The 24,744-nt window shown below is 34.8% G+C and overlaps 1 protein-coding gene across 6 annotated transcripts in view; it reads right to left on the bottom strand.

Moving 5' to 3' along the window:
• Positions 1 to 24,744, bottom strand: part of SBF2 (SET binding factor 2) — a 241,978-nt gene that overhangs the window by 17,300 nt on the left and 199,934 nt on the right. For 2 of the 6 annotated variants that reach the window (XM_061999218.1, XM_061999220.1), the window contains exons 25-34: positions 24,545 to 24,690; positions 20,171 to 20,369; positions 17,898 to 18,094; positions 15,924 to 16,061; positions 14,754 to 14,849; positions 11,333 to 11,404; positions 8,475 to 8,659; positions 7,711 to 7,887; positions 4,735 to 4,836; positions 3,387 to 3,572 (exon numbers count right to left, since the gene is read on the bottom strand). In XM_061999218.1, the coding sequence (XP_061855202.1) occupies positions 3,387 to 3,572; positions 4,735 to 4,836; positions 7,711 to 7,887; positions 8,475 to 8,659; positions 11,333 to 11,404; positions 14,754 to 14,849; positions 15,924 to 16,061; positions 17,898 to 18,094; positions 20,171 to 20,369; positions 24,545 to 24,690 (1,498 nt within the window). The remainder of the gene's footprint in view (positions 1 to 3,386; positions 3,573 to 4,734; positions 4,837 to 7,710; positions 7,888 to 8,474; positions 8,660 to 11,332; positions 11,405 to 14,753; positions 14,850 to 15,923; positions 16,062 to 17,897; positions 18,095 to 20,170; positions 20,370 to 24,544; positions 24,691 to 24,744) is intronic. The other 4 variants (XM_061999221.1, XM_061999224.1, XM_061999222.1 and 1 more) reach the window with 3 other exon arrangements.

Here is a 24,744-nt window from a genome sequence, read left to right as displayed (position 1 = left end):
CATACTAAAAGCTGACATGTAAATTAGAAGTATTGTTTTATACATTACAACTTCAACACATACCTGGCAAGATAAGTCTACAGAAACAGCGTATCTTTGCAAATTACAACTGCATCATCTTTTAAAATGCTTAATCTCCACTGCATGAGAAAATTTAAAACCTCAGTAAATCAAAAGGTGTTTCTAATCATATTATGATTAGAGAAACTCAGTATTTTAGAATTCTTTTTCAAATCACCATGGTCCCAATTAAATATCTCCTAAACATATTTATCTTATACTTCCACCAGCCTTTCTTAGTTTTCTAACAAACTTTAGATTTGTAATCCCATTATGTATCAATATTTATTTAGTTTAAGTAAGGAATACAGTATCCAAAATGTCCTGTGCTAGTAATCACTAAGAGGCTACTCCTGCAAACACTGCAGTAACTGGAGATATCTTCCATGGGAGTAGCACACTCACCTCCTCTTACACAGGGTGGTGTAACAGAGGTCTTGATTGAGCTTAAAAAAAGTCAGTTCTAGAAAATAATTTTGTTTTAATTGTATTTAGTAAATTACCAAATAGATAACAGGAGAAAAACAAGGAAAGCTTCCTGCACTGACATCACTTTCACAAACTCAGTCTTAGAAGCAGGAAAAGTATCTGCCAGATGCTGCTATTATGAAAGAATGATTTTGCATTAATAATTCAGCTGACACCTGGCGATATTGGCATAAACAATGACTTTTTTCAAGATGATGCAGTTCTAATTTAGGAATCACTGCTTTATTTGTTTCCTCTGTATCTTTACTTTAACCCATGAGATTTAATGCACAACCTGGCTCTCTGTGATGACTTACCGCACCTAGTATGTTGACACTGTAATGGTTAAAATTATTTTGAAGGGACCAAATGCTTATTTCCAGTTAATGGGCAATTTTCAAAACTAGATCATAATATATTAGACTTCAAGGTCAAGTTGCAATCTAATTGGATTCTTTAGGTGTCTGACAAGTACAGAAACTAATAAAACTTAACAGAAATATTCAAGTACCAATGTTGAGTAAATTTATTTTTCGTAGTAAATTCCTATGAAGTTTAAGCATTAATTTTATTTCAAAAGTAATTTACCAAGGTTTACAACCACACTGTTAGAATTTGATAAATCAATACTATGCCATCATGAATTAGAACACTGATCTTCATAAGTCCATTTCTAGAAAACTTACTTAGAGTTGCATTCTGAATAGGATTGTAAGTCATTTAGCTTAAAGATTTTTCCTAATAACAGACAAGTCTACATTATCTATATTTCACTGATTATGCAGTAAAGCTGTGTTCCCATGCCCTTTCTTAGCTGATGATAACACTGTCTGAAAAGATTGTAACTACTAGACAGCCCTATCTTTCCTCATGAGAAGTTACTGCCTCCTTCAGATTGATCAGCTGAATTGCTTCTAAATCCACGCCCATCAAAATAAGATGGTCTTTTCTACCAATCTCTTTCTATCATTTTGATCATTAAAGACCAGCAGGTTCCTATGGATCCCTTAGCTAACAGACTGGAAGGGCTGCATCTTCACTAGAGGAGAAGGGAGGAACAGAACAAAGCAGCTGGTGCTGAGGTCCCTGCAGCTATACTACACATTTATTGTTTTACTTTGGACTTGATTTTGTCCAGTTGAGTTGATGACTCAGTTGTACACTGATGACTCCAATGGTTTTAAGCTAAGTGATGAATCATTGGTTCATATCATTTTAAGAGTTGGTGAACATTTAGTAGATACCTGAAGCAGAACTTTTGAGTTAAATTCTTTCAAGAAAAATCTAGTACACATGCACCAAAACAGCATCAACAGATACTAAAATGGGATGCTGGAGGGATTCGCTTCAAAATGACATTGCTGCTTGAATCAAATGTAGCTTTACCTCATTCTGCTAATGCACAGTGTTATCCAGTCAGTTCATCAGCTTGGAGAAGACAATTGACAGCAGAGAATACAGCACCAGATGGAATGACTTACACATAGAACTGAACAAAACACCAAGCAGATGGATTTCACTACTGGAAGAGACGGCTACTCTGTCCTGTTGCAGCCATTGCAACCAAACATTTGTTTTTTTCTACTTCAGAAAAGGAGGAATACCCTTAAGCTATTGTAAGGAAGAATTAGTGTGACAATTGGACAAATTAACTTGTTTAAATGAAAAATGCAGTACTTTCAAATAAAAATTACCCTGAGGACCACAGCCATTGGGAAACAGATTGATGAAACAGGAGATGTGAAAATGCTTCTAAGGTTTTCTAATGGGGAACGCTGTACGAATCAAATCACATTCAAAGTACATGATTTATTAACTTGCAAGGCAGCAATAATGTGTATTAATGCTGGGATACAAACAACATTTTTCTTTACTGCAACATGCTGTTCCATAAGTCTTTACTCATCTTATAAGCTCATTCATTATCAGACTCCCATGGATATCTAAAGATTGTTTTACATTGGTCTAGCAAGTTATTTAATCTGTGGAATTTGCTTCAGATAGCAGAGTAAATCTACTTGCTGACTTCTCTTAAAAGGTCTATTTCATTCAAGAGCTCAATATGAATGTCTGTTTCCAGTAAGAAGGCTGGTGCTTTAACGGTCACCTTCTGTGAGACACAGTCATCCTTAAATTTAGTACAGGTTAATAATGTCCAGGTGCCTTCTCAGCTTTTCGAATGAGAAAAATAGAAGTGGGAAAAGAAAGACGTACAGTCTTCATTAGTCTTTCATATGCAAGCTTCTATTTTCTGTTTGCATATACAAAGATTTTGCAAAGCACTTATACTTACTGGTTTGCGATGAAGAAAAGGATAGGCTTTAGAATTAATCTGAAATAAGGGCAATAGTATTAACTTCTTCCTATGTTACATAACTGTTGGTGTTCACCATCTTTTGAACATGCAGTATACAGAAATATAAGAACAGCTTAGGACCTGGTTTACAGCTTGTCTCCACAACCGATTTGAATACAAATCTTCTTCAAAGCTCAACATCAAGCACAAGGAATTAAAAACTGTTTAGTCACTGTACTAACAACCAGTTTCTTCTTTTGAATAAAGGTACTCTAGACTGCCAAAAGCCATTCTTGTGCTTAAAAAACTTCCATTTGAAACCTCCGCACAAATGACCTTAAAGCCAACCACTCCCCCCGAGTCTATTTTGTGTGGACACATCAGCCTCCTCTGGGCAACCATTCCAGCTCTTCTTGAGGTAAAATCCACTTTAACAAAACCCATAGAGTAGGGAGTTACTAGTTTTCTCTCAAACTATTATTTACAATATCTGAAACGATGCATCTGAGCACTTATTTATGAATTCTTCTTGTAAAGTAAAATTAGACAGAGATTGACTTACCTGATGCACACAGTCTAAGAATTGCAAGAAAACAGGTGTAAATCCACTACCCTGACAATTGAGAGTCAGATTACTACGTTGACTGAATTTATGACCAAAAGAGAGCCATTCTTTTTCCACTAGCATTCGGAAGCCTTCAAGTGTCCTATAGAAGGGATCACTGAGTAACTGCACCAGAGATACTACCTAGATCACAAGACAGAATACATTGTGTTAAGAGTGTCAGAAGTTAGGAGAACACTTTAGTTAATGAATATAAATATTCCATAATCTACCCACAGTTCAAGCAAACAAAAGTCTTCATATAAACCCAATTACAAGTATTTTACCATAATATTTCACATGAAAAGGCTTCAATTAATTTGAGGCTTTACAAAACCTGCAGAAGTCAAACCTGAAAAACTACAGATTCTGGAAGTTATTATAATGCTTATCACATTTAAATTACATTTGAAATAAAGTAATTTTTATTAACAAAGGATAATAAACATTCATAAAATAGTAGTGGCGACCTCAGCAAAGAAAGGATTGGTCCTGAGGGTGACTAAGGGAGTTTCTGCAGTGTTGCCGTGCTATGGTGCTTCAGTCCATTTTTATAGATAGCATCTCTGGAGACTTTAAAATGCAGCAAAGACTTCTCCCCATTCTAGCCATGTATGGCCCCTTCTTGATTCTTCACTGTTTGACAATTATTCCAATAGCTAACATTCTTTCATAGGCTTGTTTACCTAGTACCGGGATGCTGACTACACATGAAGTTTTTATTTACTAGAATCCGTGTTTACTTTTTGAACTATGAAGCAACTACATGGACACAACGCATCCATTAAATGATGCAGTGGGTCTTCATTTACCTAATTTATAGCTTGTTTTAGAAAGTTATCTGTTGTGGAAATCTGTTCTTGGAGCAGGTGTTACAGTCATTTTGGCACAACTTTAGTTTTCTTGCTGTGTGTGGTCTCCTAACTTCAATCATGGAAGGTCAATAGCAAAAGAAAGAATTCCTCTCCTCCTCTCCTGTGTTTAAAGTGTACTGTGTTGACAAAGATACAGTTGTGGCAAGTTTCAGCTTTTATTCTTACATATGCTCAGGTGCAGGAATGCAGATTTTATACCTAAACTTTAGAACCCTATGTGCATTTGAAACAAATTTAAAACAGATTAATTTTAAGGAACTCTTTTATGGTATCAATTGCAAATGAATGGAAGGATTCATGTATTCTAATTTCTTCTCTGCTGCCACAAAAGTATTAATGTTATACCAAATTCACAGTCATTTTTGTAAAAAAGTATCACCTGATGTTTTTTCATTATACTTGGTTATTTCAAGGTTTTAAAAGCAGCTTACTTGTGCGGTAATATCCCAGCCATCTTCCAAACAAACCATAACAGAGGAACCATTTTCCAGGAGCTCGGATATGATCACACCCAACTGCATTATCCTGTGAAGCTATAAAGTATTACAAGTAAGTAATACACTTATACTTAAGTTTATAAATGTTATCAATAAACACAATATTTTAATATTTAATTTACAATTAAAAAAACATATTTTGAGATCTACATATAGCACAGGGAAATTAATTCATGCAATGGATTAGAAAGCTAGAAAATGTTAACAGTCTCAGAATTTTCATTTGAACTACAACAAAACCAAGCAAAGATTTGAAGATAGGAACTTAAACCATTAAAACCAATGAGTGCTGTAATAAAAAAGCTGTCATAAAAAGGAGAAAAGGAACAACAAAGCTGACAGATTTATTGTAGAGGAATTCCATCCTGGGCTTAACACTAAAATAATTTCCTGTGAAATGTTAAGGTTCCATGAAGTCACTCAGGACTTCGATGGGAGAACCCATGTAAGATATTTACAAGGTATTTTCTAATGTTTAATGTCATGGAAGTTGAAAAAAATCTTATTTCTATATTCTGGAAATAGTTTAGATAGATAAAATAATGTTTCTTATACTTGAGCAGACTGGCTAAGACCTGGAAAGAGGATGCATTAATGATTTGCATTCCAATATTCATTATGCAGTGATATTAAAATTCCTTGACATCAATTACTATTACTTCAAAGGAAAATCTGTAGGTTTCTACTCATTTTTGCCATACTCTGACACCATTCCTGGTAAACAACATAACAGACAATATGGGAGCAATTCAGTTTCTTTACTGTGAAATGAAACTGCCCTTTGCAGAGCACGGAACATAATCCAACCCATACCAGCAGTAGGAAAGAGGAAAGATGAAAGAAAAGAGAAAGCACTAAAGGAAAAAACCCAACAAAAGGCAGTAAGACATCTAAGATCATTTATGCTAAGAAAAAAGTACATTCAGAAAGTATACAAGGAAAGTGACTCACAAGAAAATTAAACTGGAGAAAATAAAAAGAAAATAGATCAACCAGTGAAGACCTAGAAAATTTACCACTGTTCAGGGCAGTCTGATTTTTTCCTCTTAAAACCTCCCAGTCCTATGACTATTACCACAAAAACTGTGATGGAAAACACTTAACTCCTCTGCAAAATCACATAGTCATTACCTAGAAAAGAAACTATTTTTCCTGAAATTTTAATGGAAGGATCTTGAAAAGAGAATCACTTTTAAAAATAGGCAGTTTTTAAAATTGTTTTGCATTTTCTTATGCAATAAAATAGAAAAAAGGCTGTTTTTTGCCACCTTTAATGAAGAAACTGATAAGAAATCTGGTTATGTAGATTCAATATAAAATATGCAAAGTACCATTTTATCATTTATATTGAGAAGACAGGGTAGCACTTCAAATTTCTTCTTATGTCTTCACATCTTTACTAAGAAATACTTAGCCTATATAGTGTTAAAATCAATACTGTGTAACTTCTGTTGCCCAGGAGAGGTAAGAGTAATACAATAAAAACACATTTCCAAGATGACAGATCTATGTTCTTTCTCAGGAATTGCAGAATATTTGTCAAATCAGGCATAAATTAGCTTTATCACATAAGTCACATATGACGTGATTTAAACCACAGAAATGTGGTTTACATGTCACAGTTAGTGTGTGACATTATGATCTAGTCCTGAGCAGAGACTGATAACACTGTTACTTTTCCTATGCCAAAAGATTAACTCTAATGTTCTGATCTCTCCTTGATCTCTCTGCTTTTATAGGGATATGTTTATTTAATTAAATTGACATTCAATTAATTTATCTACATTTTTCTCAACTTGCTCAACTACTCTGTGATTGACAACGTTCACGTGATGGAGTCAAGTCTTCATGCTCTTCCCACTTCTCCCCTTCCTGAAGAACATGGTGGCCAGACACAATGAACAGCTCCTATACTATGCTCACTAGGGAGTGATCATATCTCAAGGGAAGAAGTTAAGCCACTTCCTGCACTGTAGCACATTTCAACCAGTACGTTTTCTGACACTTAATTACTCAAATGACTGTGTTACATGTATATCCTCCTTGAGAAATGAGCATAAAAGTCTATTCTGTTTTCTATGATTAACTGCACTTGAGAGGAATATATTCAGCAGAAGATTCCAAACATAATATGTAAATGTTAAAAAACATTCACTATAATTAAAATGGTTTTAGAGTTATGAAGAGCTGATGTTCCCATATCCTTCTTAGTTTCAATTTTGCAACATTACTTCCAGCCTTGCCTTTGCTAGTTAATATTTTATGTAAAGGAATATAGGATAGGAAAGTAAAGGAACAGATTCAGAGAGAATAGGCTGACAAACACAATCCTCTTTCCCCAAAAACACTTCCCTGTATCCACAAAAGATAACAGATGCTAGCTTATTTGTTAAATACTTGTGCAAATGGAAGTTCAGAGTGGGAACACATATGAAGAGTAGAAAATCATTTTTAAAATTAAAAGGTTCCTTTATTTTCTATACTTCTTTCTATACTACTTTTCTATACTACTTTCTTTCTATACTACTTCTGTTTTTTAAAATGTATTAAAAAATGCAGTTAAAACTAAGACCATAAATTTTTATAGGCAGAAAAAGGGGTCATCTCTACTTGTGTATGTGTTCCATGTTACAAACCATAACTTATATCATGAACACTGCCTCCCAAATTTGTAAATGTTATGATTGTGTAATAATAATAATAATAATAATATTAATAATAATAATAATAATATTAATAATAATAATAATAATGCTATACAATGACAGAATTAATATTGTGCAAAATAATTACAATGGAGAAGGAACAGTTGGCTAGAACACAGCAGTTCTCTTTCAGAAGAGCCTGAAATTTATTTTGTGAGAGCAGTGGTGCATATAGATTATTAGAAGTACTTGTCATATAAATTACCTGTGGGAACCACTCTGACTCCCCAAGTGCTTTAAGGAATGTTGCTTCAGAATCTGTAGGAATGGTGCTGGGAACACAAGCTCTCATCAGCTTTTTAAAGCTTGCCTTTGTCTGTCGGATGTCACTGAACTCAACAGGAACAAATTCACAATTCAAAGCAAAATCAAGTTTGAATCCCTGTATGAAGAGCACAACAGCAGATGTCATTGGAAAATGATGCATATTTTTCATTAACAGTCTCATTAAATCTGAAAGTCTTGCCTGATTTATTAGTAAATATTTCCATTCCTAATTTAAAATCTGTTTAAACATCTGTCCAAGACAATAAAAATCCTTACAACACTTATAAAATGTACTGTAATAAAGTCATCCAGTGTAATATAAAGATCTTTGGAGTACTGATTTTTAAACAATCTCCAAATTATATACATTTGACTGGATTTCAGACTATTTCATGCTGATTTTGTCCAATGCTTGTTGTTTGTACATCTACTAGTAATCTCTTTCCATATCCTGCATAATAACACACATCTTCATAGTAATAACATAGAAAATATTATAAGCCATACCAAGCACTAACATAGTATTGGTGTTGTTATTCTGCATATAGGAATAATCCTTGTGAGAGTTTACACCTTTAGAAGAGTCATCCTTCTGCCTTACCTAGAATAGTATTTACTGTTTGTTAAAGGCATTAGGGTTATTAAATTCAAGCCAAACAAAACATCTGTTAACAATAAAGAAAGAATAAAAATTGCCATTACCCGTAACTGAGATTTTTCTCCAAATATATAGAGGGCTGCTTGCCGTCTCAAAAGCTGACTTTGCAGAAAAGTGCTGCTACTGTAGGAAGGGGTGTTATCTTTCCCTGCGAGTCTTGCACCAACATCAATGAACGGGGTCTGAGTGTTGATGAATCGGTTGCTTGAACGAAGACTCGCCCACACACCTTCATCAAGATGAAAAATATTTAAAAACCTCCTTGCACGAGGCAGTGGAAATAATTATTAAGGCATATGCTAAAATTTAATTTGGAAAGTAGAGTGCTTAAACATGTCATATGCATCCCTCATAGGACATAATTAACAGCACGTACTGGAGAGAAGTTTTTCCACATTAAAAATCATCAAAACCATCCTACTGCATTGTCATTTAACCTAAGTCACTAATCAAACTCTGCACATTGCTTTCCACTGTAGAGAAAATCATAGAATGGTAGGGGTTGGAGGGGACCTTAAGAGATCATCTTGTCCAACCCCAAATGGTTGCTACGAAATTGCTATTTTACCAATGATAAAATAAACCACAGCATTCGAGTCCAGTTAAGTATATTGAAATTAAAGTTCTAGTGGTGTAGGGACAAAAAATTGATGTATTCACTTGTCAAAGGCACATTTAAGTCTAGTAAGAATATTAAATAAATAATTGCATTTAAAACCAGAAACAGTATCATTTAAAATTTCCTTCCCTCCAACACAATGTATTAGTGTTGACTATATTGTACCCTAATGACAAAATACGTAAGGCTGATCAACCCAAGTATTACATTTCAGGATCAGGTATTCCATATTTACTTTTGCTATGACATGATGAAAATACAGAATGAGATTAACTTTAGTTTTTAATCATCCATGCCCAAGAAACAATTAGAAATAAAAATGAGTTTAAGGAAGTTCTTTTTTTAATCATTTGTTTCATGACTATACTCTAGCAGATGTGAACACAGTACAGCTGTGTAAGTAGAGAGAAGTAGTTTGAATCTGGCAGTAAGATTGCCATTGCTCTGGCAGCAGGGCATGGTACAGAAATCTCAAAGCTAGCAACAATATGAGTTTGTAACAGTGCAGTGTGACAAGGAACCATGGACCTAGATTTGAAAGCACACAGCACTATTTGAATGGCACTGTACCAACCTCATAACCTCTGCCTCCAAACAGCATTTTTAGTTTGCATATTGTGCCTCACTGATGTTGTTATGTTGTCATTTCCAGAGGGGGAAGTTCCTACAGCACACAGACATGCTCTGATCTGATCAGAGCTTAAGTAAGTTTTGTGATTTCAACCTAAGATAGTGATGAGACAGATTGCCAAAGCCTATTTAGCACTACAGAAGACCAGTAGTAAATATTTTTGCTTCATTTGCCATAGTTAATAACAATGGTTTTGTGAGACTGCTTCTGTGTGTCTAATGTGAAGTTGTGAAAGGTATTTAATTTTCAGAATATAAACAGCACTACTTCAAAATCAAATTCCTTAAAGTATACTAAACTTGGCAGCCAAATGGCAGTGTGAAATTCTTTAACCCAATATGCAGTAAATCAGGTTATCAGAAGAGACCCTTTGTCTATAAATCTGTGAAGTTACATCCAAAAGAGGCATCAGAAATAACCCATAGTAGTAGAAATTTAGATACTACAGTACCAAAAAAACTCTCCAAACCCCACAGGAAAATCCAATAATATGCATAGTTAATATTTCTTGTATGGAAGAAAAAAAAGCTGCAGAAAACAGCAAAATCCCAGTGAGACAGCTCACCAAGTAAAATTTTTTATCCTATTTTTTAGAAGTAGGATGATGTTCTTATTAAAGAATAATTCTGTACAGTAATCTTTAACAGGGACCTTACAATTTAGCTTGTCTGCCCATCTGTCTGCTAATCTTAGTTGTGAGCAAATGAATAGGAGTAACTGAAAATGGTCAGCTAGAAACTTAGGAATTGGTAACAGTTCTAAATCGTTTCCACTTCAAAGACAGCCAGTTTTACAAAATACTTCACATAATAAAGCACTATGTTTAGCATAAACTTTTGTTCCACATCTCAGCTACTACAGATGAAATAATAATGACTTCAGCAATGAGAAATCACAGCAAGCATTTAATAAAAGAAATACTTTCCTGTTTGCTATGAAAAGACTCAACGCAGACAACTGTTCCCCAAGATGATATATACAAAAGCACACCGTCACTTCCCAACATTTTAGAAATGCAGGCCATCATTAATGCCAGTAGCACATAAAAAGCCACAAAATTGGTTACAAATATATGCAGATGATGTTTAACACTGATGGATAAAAGTGATTAAAAGACACAATTCTATTTCTATCCTACTTCTGCTTAGTATCTTTTTTTTTTGTTAGCAGTATCTAGCTTTCATTATTTGGCATATTACTGTATTATTATGACTTTCTAATTTGGAAGAGATCAATTTTCCCCCATTAACTAACATTAAAAATAATTTTGGAAAGAAAGTTCATTGACTAGGTAACAGTATTTCTTAGCTATTTGCTAAAGCAGTCGGAGTACTAAATGCTCCTCTGCAGAGCTAATTTTTTGCTGTTTAAAATTTTCACGCAGAAAATTTTGTATTTTCTCCACATTTGATCATAACTATTAAACAATAACATGGTGAAGTGTGTGAGTAATCACAGTCACTGCATCATACATTCAATGGCCAAAAAAGCCTCAAACCAAACAAAAAACACAGCACTGAACTAAAAAATCCAAAATGTTAATGTAGAACCAAGGCTTTCTATCAGTATCACTTTAGCATGTATTAAGAGATACTGTAGTAGTTAAGGAGATAGCAGAAAAGAACGTGCTTTCTGGACACAGAATACAGTACCTTGATGGACTCTTCCTTTAGTTGCTGATTTGGAATTTGAATGAGTGAAACATTTATCTCTGTACCCAAGCACTGGTAGATAACAGTTAAGACAGAAGGAGGAGGAATGGAATGCACATTGCAGCGAGACACATTGCAGGAAAAAAGAAAAGGGGTTACTTATTAATTTTCAAAGACTTAGTATATATTGAATATAGCACATGACTTATCAGACAGCACAAATCTTAGTCATCACAAGACAAAACATCAGTCAACCCAGAAAACCAATATAAAATGGGAAGGAAGTACCCATTTGTCAAGAAGGAGCAATTTTAATTGTCACTGCCAGAGTTTCAAACATGTAGCACAGTCATCATGTGTTTTTCCATATTTATAATACCAAAGGAAATATATGATTAAACCATTCTGCTGAATATTTATTGAAAGCTTCTATCCAAGTGGAAGTCAGTTTAATTGAAAATCATACTGCTGTGCTTTTTTTATTAAAAAAATGGTTTAGTCTATTATAGGTACACAATCTGATGGAGCTCAAAATCAAATCAAGGTGAAAGATGTTAGTTCCATACATCTACAAATATTTTTAAAAGTACTATGCAAAAGTATCCAATTTAGAAGCTGTGCTAGCACACAAAGAGATTTCTTTCCCTGTTGCAAAAATTCTCATTTTCATATTGGGAGCCTGATATGCTTATCAGAGGTATATTTTTGGCTCCAAAGCCACATCAGCACAAGCCAAGGCTGGAAAAGATCTTTAAGATCATCAAGTCCAACCACTAACCTCACACACTAACTAAACCATATCCCTCAGTACCTCATCTATGTGTCTTTCGAATAATTCTATTGATGGTGACTCCACCACCTCCCGCGGCAGCCCGTTCCAATGCTTAATAACCCTCTCAGTGTACAAGTTCTTCCTAATGTCCAATCTAAACCTCCCTTGGCACAGTGATGATTTTAAAAATGAGAAATACTATCTAAACATTAGCACACAGCTTTTAACTTAAATTTTAGAAGGACTTTTATTAAAAATACATTGTGTGGCACAAAAACCATAAAATGTCATTTTTGATTAGCGAATCAGAGCTGAACCTGACTTCTGAGCCCTGGTATGTGAGAGGATGAACCAGGAAGGAAAGAGGAATCCAGAATAAAAAACCACAAAAATACTGCTATTGTATTTGGTACAGTGCAGTGCACAATCCATAGCTGCTTGCTATGATAAAGTAGCCAGCTAACACCATTGTCTTTTTTTTCCTTTTTCTTTTGATTTTGAGTAATTCTTGGAAATACAAAGGAGTGAAAAATGAGCATGTTTAGATTGTTTTTTCAGTCAATCAAAATCCTGTATTTTTGGTCCTGCATTCAGTCCTGTGACAGTATTTCATATGTGAAATATAACTAGCTGTGAAAGAACCGTAAAAAACTTTGCAATAACAGATCATGTGAACCAATTTATTTGAAAACCATAATTTTAGACATTCTATATACTTTGTGTATTTAAAGTTTCTTATAAAAGAATTGTGTTTCCTTCTCTACAGGGAAATATTCCTTTTCCTTGTTCTCTCTTACCCTGCCAACTTCTCACCTTCACTACAGCTTCCATTGTACTTGTCAAACATTCTCATGTTTCAGCAAAGTCCTCATGTATCATGCTGAATTGTGAATAGACTGCAGATACTAGGTTGTAATTACACCTTTCAGATATGTAGAGTACATGTGGCATCAATCCAACAAGACACACGATAACTTCTCTGCCCTCTATTCTGATTACTGCTGAAATTTAGCCAAGGGATTTCAATGTCCAACAAAACAACATATCTGTGACCTAATACTGCCTTCAGGCTCCTTTTTTCTTCACCGAGTAGCAATAAACTCATCCTGTCACACTTACTGCAAACTCTAATCTCAGAAACCAGCAACACTTACTGCAGTAATCCTTTTATCTTCAAAAGACAACTTTATGAAGTCAACCAGCAAGCTTTCTCTTACTTATCTGGAGCACCTTCACTGGCCCTCAGCACCATTTTGCCGTTGGTACTTTTGTCCCAACACAAGGGGATGGAATACAATGAAATATCTGCAGTCATCTACACAGCATTTTCACTGTTTCACTACAAAGTCAGGCTGGGCACAGCCACCAATTTACCTAATAATTCCAGACACTATAAACTCCTCTCTTAGGTCCCTAGCTGTTTTACCTATTTAATTCAAACCACCATGTCTTTGCATCTCCATGTACTACAGTAACAAGACAGAGTTGAGAACATAAGCAGAAGTTTTAGATATGAAATATACATATACTATACACACACACGAACATACACTATACTGCATCAAAATGCACAGAATGTTCTATTTGGTAATTACTGCCCTTCCTCTCTTCCCTTCTACTACAGTTCTTGTATAACTTCTCCATGTAGCTCTGAGTATTTTCCTTTCTTCTTTCCTATCTCCCTCCCTCCTGCCTTCCTCCTTCCTTCATTTCTCTAATCCTATCCATCTCTTTTGGAAGTTTTCTCTACAAATTTGTTTTATTCTTCCCCATATGAAGCTACAGTTTTTCTAGCATACAGTAATTTAGATTGGAATGAACCTCAGTAAGTCTAAACTACTTTAGATAAGGTGTTAAAAAGGAAGAGAAGCAACTTTTAGATGCTTAAAAATAATTCTAAGAGGAACATTCAGGGTAAAAGCTAATAAATTAAATATAAAATGCTCCATTTGGGGAAATAAGATTAATCCCTATTCTAACAAACGTATTTAAGGAATTTGATGCACTAATTTATGAACGTATTTTGCATGAAAAATTGTAAAAATTTCATCAGACTGAAAGAGTAAAAGTATCTGGAATCCACTTCACAGAATGAAAGCTTCTTGTGGAAATGACACTGATGAGCTCTTGCACCTGAGAGCAACTACTTCCAAAGAATGCACTGTATCTCCCTACTTATTCCACCTGGCCACATAATTCCCTCCCTTACCTAGCGTAAAATTATTCAGACAGATTATGTGTAACTTTCTGAAGCATCAGCTAATCTTCAGCCAAACGTTGGAATAATCTGTAACTGGAGATTTTACAGTGCACGGAATCCTAATATAAAACATGCATTTTCAGGCCATACATTTTAGACAAAATAGAAATACCAATGAACCACAAAGTATTTAGAAACTTAATTCCTGATTGAGTGCTTAATTTTCCACTAACTTCCAACATGAAACAAGCTTTATTTCAATGGCAAGTGAAGGACTCAAACAGAAACTAGATACTGAAATAATTTTATGGATTGGGACTAAACTGTAATTTGTATTTTGTTGTTTCACAGAGTAATGAATCAGTAAGCAGAGTAATTATTTTTATTTCACTAACATTTTGTTATAATTCATGAATTCAAATAATAGATTTTGAGCTAGTCTTACTAACCTCCTTGAGCAAAGCTACTGGCTAGATTTACATCCAAATGTCCTGGCACTACCTGCTTAAACACAGTAGACATTCTTGAAGCCCTCCTTTCAGTGCCTAAAGTTGGTTAAAAAAAGAACAAAAGATTAAAAAACTACAGTGTTACTCAGACTCACACTTAACATAACTGATAAAATGCCCTTTTTCATACAGTACAGCTAATCCTTGACAATTTTGTACCTCAGATTTATTCTTTAAGACAGATGTGTACATTGGCAACAGTATAGAGATGTTAGACACAGCTAAGCCAGCAACATATTTTACAATAAATGAAGCAAAGCATGCACGCTTTGGGAATGGTGTTATTTTACAAGAAAAGCCACTGTTTGGCTGTATTAGGCCAATTACCACCAACTGAATAAGACAGACACAGTTGCAAGTCACATATTCCTCTAAGACATGGGGTTACCTTCACCTAAACCCTAGCAGATTTCATCACATAACAACTGAAATAAAGTTTTTGCTGCAAGTGAAGCTGTACTTGAAAATGACATTAAAAGTCTATCATGAATATGTAACACACATGAAAATACCTATATACCATCCATTGCTGTTGCAGCTAAATAGTGTTCCTCTTAATGCAGAATTGGAGCTTGCAATATTGTATTTTCTCATTATATGGCAAAGTTTTTTGCATTCTCTTCAATATGTGAGTCTCTTATTCAATATACAGTTTTTAATTTGTTATAAAAGACTTTAAAGTCTTTGATTTTGATTATGTTATGTAATATAATTTTTGCATTTGATGTTAAAGTAAAAACAAACCTTGAAAGTTTTGGCATTTTGATACTCCAAAGAACTGTATTATATTTGTTCCAGAAGTGTAATAAATTATTAATGCCTCAAGATTGGCCATCATACTCAAGTCAATTTCTTCAAAAAATATGACCCACAGGTAGATAATCATTTATTGACAGACCGAGAATACGGAAAAATAGTTTGGGAAAGGATACAAATATCCTTCTACATATGAAAACCACATTTATTGAAACTGAGAGTGAACAAGCCATCTGGAAATTGTAACAATAAAGAAACAACAGAATTCATCAGGAACACTGAATTAACATCAAATGAGAGAAAATTCACTTTTCAACTTAATCCTAGAAGACCACTATATAAAACAATACTTACCTGGAGACAGAGCAATTGTTGGCCTAACAGTGAGAGTATTACTGCCATTCATCTTACAGTGGACGGATATCACATTCAGTAAGGCTTGTAGGTATTTTTCCTGTTCTATACTGCTTGAAGATTCTAAAGAAGCAGGAGCTAAAGGAACAAGAGGAATTAAATACATTAAAATACAACTACATTTATAAATATATAGAATAACAAAATAAATAGCTTATTATCTAAAGCAAAGCACTGAAAACGTCATGGTTCAAAAAGCTATTCCTTCGATGACAAAGAATGCTCAGATGTTCATCATCTAGCTGCAGAGCAGTACCCAGCAATGTTCTCTTGCATTCCACTCCACAAAGCTAAACTTCTGAAGGAGTCTGTTACCTTCTGGTCACTACTTAAAACGTTCATCATTAGCCAGTGATCAATGCAAACAGAATGGAGATGATGTAGTCTTCCTTTCACTCTCAGAATAAAAAGAAACATTTCTAAGTTTTTGCTACTTGTCAGCAAATTTCAGACTTTTAAAAAAAGTGTGGATAACAGAATTGATTCTGTATCAAGAATACTCAACCAGCTCTTCCTCACTGCAGTAAAGGAAGGTTACTTACCTGTTACATCACCTGTTCACTGAAAGTACACATGTATCTAAAGACTCCAGTGTTCATGCACTCTGCTGCATTTATAAACATCAATGGACACAATTTACATGTCCTTCAGGCACCCTACTCCCACTCCTACTCCTAATCCAATCTTTTTAATGGACTAGAGAGAGGAAAGAGGATGCACACCTGGATAACACATGTAAAGGGATCTCCAAATATGAAAAGTAATGCCCCTGTTCCCCAGTGACAGTCCGCCTGTCTCTGGTAACTTCAGGAAGTGTCTTCCAACATGCTTACTTAAGCTGCAGGTGGGGGCTGCACTGTTATGAGAACAATTCCTTCTCTGAGAACCTCTGAATAATCCTTTACAGGCATGTAGTTTCAGGTAATTACAGATCTCAAAAACAGAATAATTTTCCAATTGTTACTGATGTTGCTTAAGTTGCTGGAGACAGGAAGGACGATTTCAGAGAGAGAGAAGTGGCTGCAAAAGACTGGATGAAAGCAAAGCCAGAAAGGAAACTGACATAGTTTAAACACAGAGAATAGACAAAAACCAAACAAACAAGGAACCCCAAAAACCAAAAAAACAAAAAAATAAAGATGTGAAGGTATGATGCTCTGAGAAAGTTAAACAGACAGTGCACTTCAGACAATCTTCAAACAAATAAGAAACCAATTACAAAACACAAAACTATGGCAAAACCCCTCAAAAAAAAAAAAAAAACACCAAACCCCAAACCTCCAAACAACCAGAAAACCTCCAGTCATTTGTGTCCAGGTGCAAGGATTTACAAGTCCTGGGCCACACTATTATGATAAAAATGCATCCAGTCTAAATGAGTTAGGTTTTCTTCAAAAGTAATTCTGCCCTAACGTTAAATTATTCTGAAAAATTAACTATTCTGATAAACTTTGTGCTGATCCTATCATGATCACACAAAGGAAAATACTTAATGCAAAGTTTCCAACTAGAATCTTTTAGGTCTACAGACAATCCCATGCATAATTGTCTCTCATATTTTATCTAAACCTCTATTAAAAGGGACAACATGCACGCATTACATAAACCAGTGCAAAGGAAAACAGATAACTAAAGGAAAATGGGAAAGTTTGCATTTCATTTGGCAGATACCAGCTTTTATGAAGACCTTTGGTACATATATATCTCCAGTCAAACCCTTCATTGACATTTTTGGAACCACTTTCACACCATTCAGGATCTGCTTTTTAACATACACTAGTTAAGCTGAATAAACTTAATATCAGATAACTACACATATCCTGAGACTTTTCATTCAATCATATCACTGAATTCCTCTAGGCATACATGTTTACATAAATTACTTAAACAGAAAGCCTAGATGCATAAACTCACTTGTAGTGTGTGTGTTTTGGGATTTGAAGAGGCCAACAACACCTTTTCCATGAAAGCCCCCAGATCGAAGTAGAAGAGTACTGTTCTTAGTGTTCTTCCAACAGACAACTGGCAGGCGATTGTGACGGTAACAGCGAGCGACTCTCTGCAGGCTGCTGTCTTGAACAGACTGAGGTACTACCAGAAGCCCAGGATAACTGTATTGACAAAAATGTGGAAAAAAAGGACCAATAATAATAATAATAATAATAATAATAATAATAAAATACTTCCATAATTTTTGAACAATGAAAGAAAAAATTGCTAAAATTACAGGGTAAACACCTTAATGAGAACATACCTTGTAGTTTATTTAGTAAACCTCATTTTTAGTACAATCCTAGCAAATACATTAATTTGTAAAGAAAACTATATTTTGAAAACAATTTTAATTACAAAACATTTGCAAGACTGCTAGTCTCCTTCCATGAAAGGTTATCCTTTCTCTGGTGGAATTTTTGTTCTTAGTGTATCTCTTACATGTCATTATAATGAAGCCATATTTTGAGCATGACAGAAAGAGAATTTTGACACATGCAAATGATGCAGTAGTTTTGAGACTTGTGTATGAAATAAGAGAACTGAAAAGAAAGAATGCTAGATTGCCTAAAGTACAACAACTACAACAATAGCTTTTTGTTTATGTCAAAATACATTTACATTTTACAGTCAGATTCCTTGGAACAGTGTATTTGAGAAGGCATTTTTGTGTACTTTTTGAAACACTGTAACTAAGAGATCAAGAAATTCACTGATCATACATCTTTAAAAAAAGAAAAGCCAGAAAGATAGTAGTTCTGTTCATGTCAGTGAAAGATGTATTCAAGCAACATGAAAGATCAACCCTACCATGATTCTTTTCTTTCTCCTCCAAAAAACATTCAAGTGCCAATTTTATATGTTAAGAAAAAACCAAAGATGAGCAGCAGGAAAACTTAGTGCTTACTAAACAACGTTGTTGTTCTATAATATACATTGTTGCCATAAATTCAGTCCAAGATCAATGTCCATAATATTTATGGTCTACTTCTTAAATAACAATAACTGAAACAATATGCCAATAGATAAGTATTTACATCCTGAGATTTGTAAACAATTCAGATATTAATTACATGTTATAAAACATCTTACAGAATATAAAAAAACAGTGATTTTAGGGGACGAAAGAGTATTCTGCATAATGTTCAAAGCTGAACAAAAATGTACAGATTTGATGCCTTCATCTGCATTGTGCTCTGTGGTGATTCAACAAAACCAGTTATCACTCTGTTACTTGGGATAACTCAGAAAATAAGATCTAACATTTTTCTTGTGTGTCCATCTTCCACGAAGAACTGGCAATTCCATTATCCATAATGAAAGCAATGACTAGCCAAAATTGGCATTTGAGAATTCAAATGATTTGCTGATATGACTCCTGTAGATATGTTTTTTGCATAAAAAAAAATGTAGCTAGTAGTAGTACACTTTTCAAAACAAAAGAGGAGTTACTAACATTCATGTGTTAAAACATAGCACGTGACTTTCAACACGACAAACTCTTAGAAGTAGAGACCTTCATGAATTCAATATAAAACATTTTCATTTGAAGAAAGTGGTTATGTAGAATTGCTTTCAAGGCTTGTTTTTTATTTAGGAAGAAAACAGATTTTATAAGCAACTGTTATATTATTAATAATTATGATATGAAAAAAATCACAGTGCTATTATAATAATATTTATATCATTAGAATTTCCAGTACCAACACAGCAAGTTACACAAATCTTAGCGAGAGTGAGTTCTTTCAGCTAACTTTGTTGGCTAAGTCAGAAAGATGAAAAATAGCCTAATGATTTAGACATCAGTGTAGAAAGCCAAGAGAGTGAAACTCCTTCAAAATGAAAATTCTGAGTATGTAGGTTAGTCTCCTGCAACAGCCACAGGGGCATTCTCAGTCCATGGGCTACAGAAAGAACCTAGAAAGGAAGACTTGCTGTTGTTTCACAGAGCTTCTGGGGCAGCTCTGAAGGCTCACTTGCAGCTATCACTGCTGGCAGTCTCTCTGAAACTTCTGAATACATATGCAGGCACCAGAAGACAAATCTCTGAATGGAACACAAATAGCTTCAAGGTCACTGGTTGCATACTCTTACTGTAGACAAAAACTTTCTCAGTTGCTTAAACGGATGCGTCATGTGGTATGTGTGTTATGTCATCTTTATTTTCAATTACTCAACCGAATTGGTAAACTCACCTCCTGCAAAGTGAATACATCCTGTTCAGTGCAGTTATTCTTAAGTATTCTGTTTTTGAGCGAGAAGAGTTGCTACTGATGGTCCCTAATCCCAAACGTTGATAGTCTCTGAAACAGGCTCTTTCTACTAACTGCTCCATCGTTGATTTTTCTGATGCTTTTAGGGTACCACTCGTGTGCAGCTCACTGTCATCTGAAACTAAATTTAAAAATTGAGGAATTTTTAATTCCTACTGAGGAAGCCAGAAGTTACATGGAAAATGATGCCATTTTCTTCTGAACAAAATTAAGTTTATGTTACAGTACATGACAAATGACATGAACTAATACATTCAACCCACAGTTCATAGAAACTTTAAGCAAGATTATCAGGGGACTGGAGCATTTTTCTTACCAGGAAAGGCTGAGGGAACTGCCATTCTATGATTCTAACTGAAGCTGTTTAGTCAAGAGAAGAGGAGACTGAGGGGGGATCTCATTAATATTTACAAGTATATAAATGGTGGATGTCAGGAGATTGGGGTATGACTTTTTTCTATACTAGCTAGCAACAGGATAAGGGGTAATGGGATGAATATGGAACACAAAAAGCTCCATTTAAACATAAGAAAAAGCTATTTTACTGTGAGGGTGAGGGAGCCCTGGCACAGGCTGTCCAGGGAGGGTGTGGAGTCTCCTTCCTTGGAGGTCTTCAAGACCTGCCTGGCTGTGTTACTGTGCGACCTGATCTAGGTGAACCTGCTCCTGCAGAGGGGTTGGACTAGATGATCTCTAAAGGCCCCTTCCAACCCCTACCATTCTATGAAAATAACATTTTAGTCAGGAAACTTGAATAGATTGCATAGTTACCTACTGCACTTGAGACTGCATTGGTTGAGAAGTCTCTCACTAAAATGCTGGAAAAAGTTCTCTCTCTTATTCATCTGAACTGAGATGAAGGCAGAGAGTATTTGTTTCAACAATTTATGAACACCTGTTAAACTCACAACTACTATACAAAGACGTACACAAAACAGAATCATGAAACGTGCACACAAATTCATTAAGCATCTAAGATAAAACGGATGGCACAATTCTTTTAAGCTATCTTTAAACAATCTTTTTAAGGCTTTGTCAAATAAAAAAAAGTTTCTGTGTCACAATTTCACAATGGATGACTGTCAGTTTCTTAATGTCTCAGTTTCAATGTCAAACAGCCGCTTTCTTCAGCCATGCACATCAGTTGCACTTTCCAAAGCAGAAAGAACTTTAACCATGAGAGATAAAAAACCATAAGTTCAAACTACACTGAAATTCAAGTCAAGCAAGGTCTCCGTACAAAACCTGCCACCTGCCTGCTATTGACACTTCCAACTATTTCCAAATACCTCTGAAAGCAGATTTACTGTTCACAGCATGTATCTGTTACTTGCAACCACCTCAAACACTGAAATATGTGCATATGAGGGGAAGGATTTCTTCATGGAAGAGGCACTGAAAATTATATAAGGATTTGAATTTAAAGCATGACTTTATACAGTTGGAAATTAAAATAGTTTTTAAAAATAAAAATTATGATACAATTAAAACATTCAGAATTGGCAGCAAGAGGAGTCATATAATTTTTTTTTGGTCATCTTAGCATAAAAGCTAAATGAATAATTTTATTGCTGCTGCAGCTCATCAGACACAACCAACAATTCTCTATTTGACCTAAATAAAGAGTTTCATCCTGTGGATATCTCCTCTTCTTTTCTGTGGTGTTGGATTTGTCATGGTAAGAAAGAAGTTATAAAATATTTACAAGTTCGAAGTGCACTAATAAGAAACAAATGAATTTTACAAGTAATTTTAATTATGAGCATACAGAAACTTGGTATTTATAATAGTTTTGAATGGAAAGCCACAACTGACTCAGGCAAGATGAGGGTTCATTTTCTAAGAGAATCTCTTCTATATGCATTTTTCTCTCATAAAGTAGACACATCAGTAACCAGAACTTGCAAAGTGTTTTCTTGTGCATAAAAAGCTAGAGATTATGAGAGCTCATATCAGTGTAACTAACATGTAGGGGGAGACAATGTTTTGCACTGTGAAGTTTAAAATGGATTTTTTAGAACACTTGATTTTGAAAAGAAGATAGATAACCCATCTATTTCACTATTTCTGAGACAATACTGTCTCCTCTTTTATGGAACACACCAGTATGAAAGAAAATACATTAGTAATGAGATTCTAAACTCTGAAAATAAAAAGATGGGAAGGAGATGGAGACAAATTAGGTGTCCATTAGCAACAACTAATAACTAGAGTACTGTACCCAGTTTTGGAAATCACATTGCAAATTACAAGTAGATCAGCTAAAGAGGACTGAGAAAAGAGCAATGAAGATGATCAGGACTAATAAAGAAAAAACTGAAAGAACTGCAGACATTTAATATCCAGAAAAGAAAAAAGAATTATTACAGTAGTCCATAACGACACTGAGCACTGCCATCGGAATGAAGGGAATTGTCTCTACATGTATATGATGGCAGTATAAAAATGAAACCTTTAAATTGTGGCAAGAAAATGCTTCAGCCTGAGCATCAGGAAGTTGCTTGTTTTTCTCAAGCATTAAGGATGGTTAAAGCACTAGTACAAATTGCCTGGAGTTGTGGAACGTTCTTTTTTGAAAACTTCTAAAAAAATTTAGGTAAACATCTATGAGGAACAGATTAAGTATGTTGATCTTGCCTTGGACAGAGAGATGTAGTAGATGATCTCCTGAAGTTCCTTCCAACCCTGTCTTTAATGTTTCTCTTTTTAAGACAATGTATCACCTGCTGCAGATAGGTCCCATTTGCCTCATTGTTGATACAGCTGCATAATTTCCTATACTTTAGTTTTTGAGACTTGCAAACAAAAAGTCATTCAGAGCGGTCAGTATAAAATACATTGCAGTGATTAAATAGCAAATTTCCTATGGCTCTTTATACTTTGTCAGAAGCAAGGAGCTACTACTGTTGTCAGTTGACTGTACCTGAAGAGTTGGTCCAGTGTGGAGAGAAAAGCATGTTCACACTTTGACAACCTTACATGTTCACAGTCAAAATGTCTGGAAAGCAGCAGGTAGGAAGCCTCTCAATTTATATATTTATGATATTGTTACAGAAGGAAAAAAGTGAATACCATTAATGTTTCTATAACACCTGTGGCCATGGAAAAATATAACTGTTTTGTACATCAGCAACACAAAAACTCTTAACATCTCTTCATTGTCAAGAGAAATATGAGCACACAGATATGATTGTGCTTTGTGCACATCTGAATGCATACTAATTCAGAACTTAAGGAAGATGATGGAAGTTCCATTAAGAACTTATTTTTTCAGCACTGTAAAGACATTTGATATTTCATCCTTTCTTCTTGCATTTTTCCCACCACTTTCATCAAAAATGAAAGAAGAGAATTGATATTTTTTAGCTTTCCTGGAATGGCTTTCTTCCATTTTGGAGATGAGAGAGATAGTGCAGTAACACAGTCCCGCTTCAGACAACTTTATATATCTGCTCATAAGCCACATAAGTTGCCTTGCTCACTGACCAAAAGGCATTTGGTATGTTTGATGTTTTGAAGATACTATTAGTGTTTGATATTTTTGTTATCAGAAATGCTTTATTTTTTTTTTTTTTTAACAAAAAAAGAAAGAATGGTATGACAAAACAATACCTGTTTATGTACAGGAGAATCTGGTTCCCTCTAGTGGTTTATTATAAATTAGCACTGGTCCAGATAAGGATATACTGACAGCAGCACATGGTAGGAAAAGAAGTATTTGGAAGACAGTCAAACTCCACACCACTACACCAACTATACAAAGTGCCCAAATCACTGTCTACCTTCTGTCCCCGAATGTGTTAAACCAAATTTTGGGAAATGGTATTTTCAGTAGCAAAGACTTCTGCTGCTTTCAGAAATCATTTGCCACTTCCACATCTGCTCACGTCTCCCGTAGTATTTGCTCTTGCTTGAATCTCACCAATTACTGCTTTCTCATCACAGACTAATTGCAGATGTCATGATTTCTAAAGATAAATGGAAGCTATAACATGCTTCTGTGCTGTTTCATCTACACTGTTATCATGTAAAAACTGGTTGAAAGATACCATATGCAATACAATAATTAAAAAATAATTATCTAGTCTTTTGCTTTCTTGATGAATGAAGTCAACTTCCTCCTTTGCTTCATCATCACAGAAGAAAACACAAAGTATGCATTGGAAACTTTTCTCTTTCCTGTCTAGGAAGACTCACAATTTCTTCTTGAAGTCACTTTTTAGTCACTATGTTGGAATGGAAGCATAATAGGACAAGACTTGTCAACCAACATGGAAAAAAATGTTTAACTATTACCAGAGATATCATCATCTTCATTCCAGCCCGGGCGATTCCCTCTTTCTTCCACTATTGTGCCTGTCTTCTTCTTTAATAAATACTGCCGTCCAATTGTCATCTTCCCAGCACGTTTTGCTCCTTTTACAATGCTTTTTGAGAAGGTACTATAAATTCACAGCAATATAAATACTTAGAAAGATACATATGATTCTCCTCAA

Source organism: Colius striatus, chromosome 7 (genome assembly GCF_028858725.1).
Source record: "Colius striatus isolate bColStr4 chromosome 7, bColStr4.1.hap1, whole genome shotgun sequence".
Lineage (NCBI taxonomy): Eukaryota > Metazoa > Chordata > Aves > Coliiformes > Coliidae > Colius > Colius striatus.
Note: the sequence above shows the minus strand (reverse complement) of the source record. Positions and strands in the feature narration are given on the sequence as shown.